The sequence below is a fragment of the Protomyctophum bolini genome (assembly GCF_963924005.1).
Source record: "Protomyctophum bolini genome assembly, chromosome: 6".
NCBI lineage: Eukaryota > Metazoa > Chordata > Actinopteri > Myctophiformes > Myctophidae > Protomyctophum > Protomyctophum bolini.
This window is the reverse complement of record NC_137867.1, coordinates 31,731,079-31,738,475: the sequence shown is the minus strand read 5'-3', so window position 1 is coordinate 31,738,475 and position 7,397 is coordinate 31,731,079. Positions and strand designations below refer to the sequence as shown.

At 41.4% G+C, this 7,397-nt stretch overlaps 1 protein-coding gene across 1 annotated transcript in view; it reads left to right on the top strand.

Annotated features, from left to right (window-relative positions):
* Positions 1-7,397, top strand: part of pebp4 (phosphatidylethanolamine binding protein 4) — a 62,808-nt gene that overhangs the window by 5,016 nt on the left and 50,395 nt on the right. Inside the window, exons 2-3 of the mRNA XM_080765910.1 lie at positions 1,142-1,263; positions 2,033-2,165. Coding sequence (XP_080622036.1) covers positions 1,187-1,263; positions 2,033-2,165 — 210 coding nt within the window. The 5' untranslated portion in view covers positions 1,142-1,186. The remainder of the gene's footprint in view (positions 1-1,141; positions 1,264-2,032; positions 2,166-7,397) is intronic.

The following is a 7,397-nucleotide window of genomic DNA, read 5'->3' as shown; positions in this document are numbered from 1 at the left end:
CGTTCTCACCTCCACTCGTCCTTTGATCATTTTTAAGCATTGGCCCACTGTAATGTATAATCAGGACTGCCAACATTGGACTGTGAGAATTCAGGAGATTGTTTTGGGGTGTGGGGGGGACTCCCCAAGCGGGGGTAACCCCCAGAAACTTTTTAGCAGAGTATTATGTAATTTCCTGCATGTGTTCTGGTGAATTTGCAGAGTTTCTTGCAGGCTTGCTTTACTACTGGCATTGGATTGATTGATTGAATTTTTTATTAACAGCAGAACGGGTAGGCTACATTTCACATGAAAGCACAACTCGATATAAAAACTGTTACTGTGGACGACACCCTGATAATTACACTTGTTTACAACCGGGTCCACCATTTTCAATTCATCGGAACATTTGTGCAAATATATATTTAAAAAAGTGTCGTGTCGCTTCCCAAAAAGAACAGATCTAGTTCTACAACAAGTTAACATACCGGTAGATCTGTTCTTTTTGGCAAGGTGTTCCCGCACTTCCACCATAGGACAGGTCAGGTGTTCCGCTGCCTGGAACTTTTCCAACACGGTATACAGCACGTCACTCATGCTTCTGCGCAGCAGCAGCACAGCAGTGCCAGTGAGTAGTCTACCCCCTGCAACGACGCACAGTGGAAGCAACTTCAGGGACCGTTTAGAATGGTAGGCCTGTACTGTACATACCGCGACGCGAAAACATTTTGGGAAATTGAACACTTTCCATACGGTGTTTTACTTGGTGTTAATCATAAAATTCTCCTCTCTGTCTGTCAGTCTGTAGCCTAACTACTGGTAGTTCACATTCACTCGTCTCGACGAGTCTAACTGCCATCTCTGATTTTCCCAGTTGAGGGCAGCAACACCACTTTAAAATATTTTGAAGAGTAGGCTACTGGACATTTTCTGTCAAATCATTTCACATTAAAACATACCAACTGTACTTAACAACTGTGCATAATGGAAAATTGCATAATTTAATCATTTGGCCACGTATTTAGACTTGTGTTTACTGTACGATGAGGAAATTTGGTTTGCCTTAGAGCTAGCCCAACAGGTTTCAGACTTTCATTAGGTGTGGTGGTGGTCAGGTGGTGTATGAAATGTCATGTCAAATATCTACACCACTGTTCTGCAGGCTTATCAAGGGCCGCTTCTGGTATTCTCCTTTGCTGCTTGTATCATGCTGTACCACCACCATGTTGAAGGAGGAACAACTACGACCCCAACACTGAATCGCTTGGATGCCTCTTTCTGCCAGTAAGTCTCCCACATTGCCCAAGAAATCTTTCTGGGAAACATAATTATGAATGTAGCTGGTACATTAATTTGCCTTGTAGGCCTACTTCAAACCACTATGTTGAGTGAGTCCCTCCTGACTGTAACCTAGTAGCCAAAAAGTGAACCCGGACATGTTGAGTACACCAACGTTTTATGTTAGAAATGTTTAGTATGGGTCCCCACTCCCAGCATGTAGAAACTGCCGGATGCTAACTTGCATATGTTGAGCAATTTTCATAATTGGAATAATATGTGACCATACCATTAACAACCTATATTCAAATTTTCATTATGCTTTATCTAGCATATGTGTCAAACTATAGGGGGTTTTCATGATGCTGAATCCATGATTCCAAGCAATTAGCATTGGGCTTAAAACGGCCATGCCCAAATGTGCTGACATCAATTTGGCCGTTTTTAGCCCAATGAGTGTTTTTTTTGCAAAACTAATGCTTGAAATGGATTCAGCATCATGAAAACCCCATTTTGAATATTTTGCCTTCTATTAGCAAGTTAGCATCCGGCAGTTTATACATGCTGGGGATCCATACTAAACATTTCTAACGTAAAACCTTGGTGTACTCAACATGTCCGGGTTCACAATGGGGCTCTATGGGCTGGCTACTAGACTACTGAGGAACAGGGCACATCGTGACATTGTGCAATTAAATCGGCCTTTAATCATTCAATTGAGATGCCACGTTAAATTCGTTGTATTACTTAATTTATCTTTCCTTATTTATTCAAGTGGGGGACTAGAAGTTATCTATCCAGAGCCAGAGGTCAACGTCAGTAAATGCTTCATAATTTCGCCGGAACACAGGGAGAGAATCAGCAAAGTGTGGGATGCTCCACAGATAAGGTTCCCTGAATCAGATGAGGTGAGAGGCTCTGTGTGCGTGTGCGTGTGCGTGCAAGTGTAAATTCACCTTTATAATGATACTTGGCCTGGTGGCATAGTGTAGGCCTATATGTACATTTTATATACTTATATGTGAGCAACATTATTTTGGCAAAACAAGCGTTTGTGCTTTCTTATTTTTACCACTAGAGGGCAAATAAGCCTTATTTTTACATCAACACAGCAGGACATTGAGGCATTACAGTGATAAAAAATATACAGTACCAATGAATACCAAGTTCATTAACAATACAATGATACAATCAATTTAGTAGCAATTGAAGTCCCCCCCCCGTGTCTTTCACTCACACACGCACACACTCTTCTACATAATGTATCTGTTCTCTGTGTCTATACATCTCACATGTTCTGTTATCTCCTGAATTTATATACTGTAGCTTTTATCACCAGAGGGTGGTGCAAGCATCTCAAATTTAAACCATGTGGAGAATTACTGGGTTTAAGCCTATAGGCAATGTTGTAATATTGAATGAAGGACTTACAGTAGTATGGTATGGATGGAGTATGGATGTATTACAAATGTCAAATTCTGGGTAAATGTGTAATTGGCTCATTTGATTTGATGAATAGGGATATTACAGATCATTCTAATTACAAAGACAAGGGACAAAGCTGCATATGTTTTGGAGTTGTGCTATATTAACGCTTTGTCTCTTTTAATGTAACAATTTAGGTTTCAGAATAAAAATATATACTTATTCGTGTATTGAAAACGAACACATTTTGATTCAAAAGAATGCCATTGTTTGACTCCATAATACACTCATTAAACCGTGAATTTTAATCGGAATCCTTCAAGTTATGAACAACTATTTTATTTTTTGTATAGGCTATTTCAATGCTGATGCATTAGATTACCATCTTTCATGTGCTTATATGAAAGCAAGGGGTGTGTGTGTGTGTGTGTGTGTGTGTGTGTGTGTGTGTGTGTGTGTGTGTGTGGGTGTGTGTGTTTGGTAAAAAGTGACAAACACTAAAGACTAATGGTAATTTGTCTGCCTTGTCTACCGTAAACATTGCTAAAGATGACAGGACTGGAAATGGCAGTGACATTACTCAACGTAGGTGTATAGTAGTATTATGTCATAAGCTATATATAAATATACTGTAGATTTATTATACAATATGCATATCAAAATGTTAACTGGTATGGTACAATTACAGAGTTTCATTGAAATTGTCTGTTGTCTCTTGAAAAATGTCAGAGGCCCATATGGAATGCACTATAGAGTTCTATTTGAGAATAAGAGATTGAGAGAGACAGAGAGAAAGAAAAAGAGAGAGAGATTCAGTTCCCAGTCCAGAGAACCCCCCTGGTGAAATTGACAATGAAACTGCATCAACCGTACACCAAATCCTATATCGCTAAATTGAAAACTTAAATTGAAAGCCACCTCAATTTAGGAGGTAGTTTATGAATTCCAGAGCTAAGCAGTCTGGCTTGAACATGATCTATTGCTCTTCTCTTGCCCAAACTCCAGTTGATCTATGGTCGTATTATCTATAATGCTGTCTTATATGATTCTCTTTTATTGCCAGAATCAGTGTCAGACAGCAAAACAGATTACATGTTAGATTAAATCAATACAAACTTTATTTACTGGGCTTTGAGATGTAATTCTCCCTTTCTCCTGACACTTGTTCAAACACACTAGTGAAAGATCAGAGTCTTCTCAGGGTTTTCTACTTCTACTACTGCTATTCTCTGCTACTCAATCGTTGTTGTATACCAGTCTCTGAAGAGACCAGTGGTTAGTCAGTCCCAACCTTTGTGACATCCACTTCATTACTGAGATGCAGTGACTATGTATCAGTTTATTTTATTTTAGTTAGTGTTCCATTTCCAATTTTGTCTGCTTTCTTTGTGTCATTACTTCCTATTTCACTTGTTCATCCTGTATCCTGTATGAATTATCTCTCCTAATTGGATATAATTGGTATCCTGACCTGACCTGCAAATGCATTTTCTGTTTATTAATTAAAGAGCTGGAGAGACAGGGAGACGACATGTTACTGAACAAACGGTCTATAGCAGAGTTATTTGCGCTAGTAGAGTTATTACTTGCGCAAGCAGAGCGTGCAAGTACTGTAATCGGCTGCGTATGTCGGTGGCGTCGCTCGGCCAATCAAGGACCAAGTATGTACTGTATGTATGTTGGTGGCGTCACTCGGCCAATCGGCGCCAATCATGGCGCGCTCTGCTTGCGCACAAGTAGGCCATACATGGCTACTAAATGTGCAAGTTGGCAGCTCGACACAGAGTGCATTTCTATTTTAACACTTCATTTGAAGAAGAAAAATAATAACAATCATTTAATAATTAAATATATATATGGAATACCAGTAAGACGAGAAGTGACTGGGAAGTACACGCATCCGCCTGGGTGACGGCAGACTGCTGGGCTGGCGCTTTGGCATGGGGGGTCAGATCGACATTTGGAATGTCAAAACAGGTCAGCTCCATATATGGAGATCCAAGGGTTTCTATCCAGGGTTTGATGAGGTCAGTGTCGTGATCTTCATACAGTATATGGAGACGGCCATATATGGAGACGTGATGTCATGAGGCGTGATGGACTGATATACATATACAAGGAGGCATCGCACAACTGACGGACGGGTTTTGCAGGTTTTCATATTAATATGTGACCTACTGTCGCAACTGTGGTGTGGTATAGTATGGAGTATTAATGAAGAATACCAGTGGAGAAAACCTGTTCTTACCGTTGGATGGAATATACAGTATAGGTTGACTAATTATTGAAACCAGTTGGTCAATACATTAAGTTAAGGCTGGCATCTTGCAGAGCAACACCACGTTACATTTGTACCATGTCTGTGACCCAGAGCGAGGTCCGGGACGAGGTCAAAATGGAATAGCAAGCATTCACACAGACTGACAATAGACGACTAGCCTCCTGCAGAGCCATGCCAAGACATGTATAAAAACAGTTGCATTAAATGGGACAACATAGCCTCTCAATGTCAACAAGACCAAAGAGCTGATTGTGGACTACAGAAAGAGAGGACCCCATAACCATTAACTTTAGAGAGAGTCAGCAGCTTCAAGTTCCTCAGCGTTCATCTCACATCACCGAGGACCTCTCCAGGGATATGCTGAAATGGGTACAGCAATGCCTACATTTCACCTCAGGAGGCTGAAAAGGTTACCGTAGACACAGAGAAAGATCCAATAGGTTTGTAGGATCTTGCTCTGTGTCTAACTTTTGTGCACAGTGGCACCACCGAGAGCATCCTTCCTGACGGTATGCATTATAGTGGGGGGCGGACTTGTAAGAAATCAGCAAGATTTGGCTTTTGGTGACTAGTTTCTGAATTTTGGTGTGGTGTTAGGTTTTCAAGCTCCCGGCAGCTCCATCGTGAAAACTATGCCTTTCAAGTTGTTTGTTTTCCGTAAACTTTTAGTATGTTATTTAGCACACACAATGGTAACAGAATCCATTGAAAAATCTCTTCTATCAATTATTTGGGGTTCCAACCATATACTGACATACCAATATCTAATAGTGGTTTCATTGCAAACGACCACTAGGGGGCGAGCCAATTTAGTTTGCGATGGTTTTTGAAAACCTTATGGTGTTAACCTAACACCATGCCAAAATTCTAAAAGTAGTTACGAAGTGCATAATTGTTATGATTTTTTACATATTAAATCCCAGTTTATAGGCATTTTAGCTCATTTTAGCTACCGTGGATGCCATCTTGATAACGATGCCTTTCTGGTTGTTCGTTGTTCCTAAAATCTTTAGTATGTTATTTAGCACACCCAATAATCTCTTTTATCAATTATTTTGGTTTTCAACCATACCTATCCAATATTTGAGTCTGCAAACTAGCCTCGGAAACCCAGACGTTTTTATTTCCAGGGAGAAAAAAAAAGTCTGTGTCCGAGTCCACTTCAATTCGGCATAGAGTAGCGCAAACGTCGATCACTCTGCTGATTTCTGATCGTCTGCAACTTTGTTAAATTGACGCACACACGCACACCCGTACACACAAACACTCCTCTCTCTCTCTCTCTCTCTCTGTCGCTCTAATTAATTAGTCTCATGTCCAGCAGCTGCGCACAGCAGATCCTGCCGGGAGCTGCCTATGCCATAGAAAGCATAGGTGAGTTCCAGGCTAGTGCAAACAGACCACTAGGGGGCGCTCCCAATGCGTTTGCACAGCTTTTTGAAATCGCCTAACACCACACCAAGAAACTAGTCACCGAGTCACAGATGCCTGAAAAAGGTCTTTGACCGAAACGTTGCCAATAAAGTTTGTATTGCAAGTGCAGACGGTGTGCGGGTCTTCAGAAACTAGTCACCAAAAGCCAAATCTTGCTGATTTCTTACAAGTCCGCCCCCGCTATTAATGCCAGGCATGGAAACTGCAATGCCCTCAACTGCAAAGTGCTGGAGATGGTGGTACGGACAAACAATCAGAAAAATATACCACTGAAGATACAGTATGACTTTAATCTTCCTCCTCTTCCTATACTTCTTCCTTCTCAAATTGCCTGGCACCGACCATTGCCGCACTGCAGCTATAATTATGATTTTACATTTAGGTAGAAACATGCTCAATCAGTGTCTTCTGCAGTTTAAGCAAAACTGGTCGCAGGAGTTCTCTTCAGTCCATGCTTGTACCAAGTGCAGAGTTTCTGAGTTGTTTCTTTGAGGTGGGACCAGAGCCACAGGGCACACTCTTAGTCATGGCGGATTCCAAAGTCTTGTTTTAGGTAGACGTTCTTGCATCTGGTGGATGGATTGAGGGTTTAAACCATTACCCTGATTAGATCTGCCTCACTATGATCTGTTGAGCTTGCTTACCGCCACTAATAACTGTTTCCTCTCTATTTCTCTCCATCTTTTTCTCCTTCTCTTTCACTCTCTGAATGATTTTCATGCTTTGCTAAAACATGCGGAGGCGTTAAGAGAGGATTTAAATGCAACGATCCCCCTCCCTTTTTTTGGTGAATTTCAGTGTTCTTTTCTGCAAGCCTCTGATGACGACAGGGCAGCTTTAAGCCTGGCAGTGCCCACGGCAGGCTGCCGTCTCAGCACTGCCCACTCTCCTTCGCCTTGGCATGCTGGAGAAAGCGAGGGTGGGGTTCCTCTCCAGCAGACCTTGTCATTCCTAGGAAAGCCTACACGTCCACCCATGCAGGATTCCTGAAAGGTCTTCG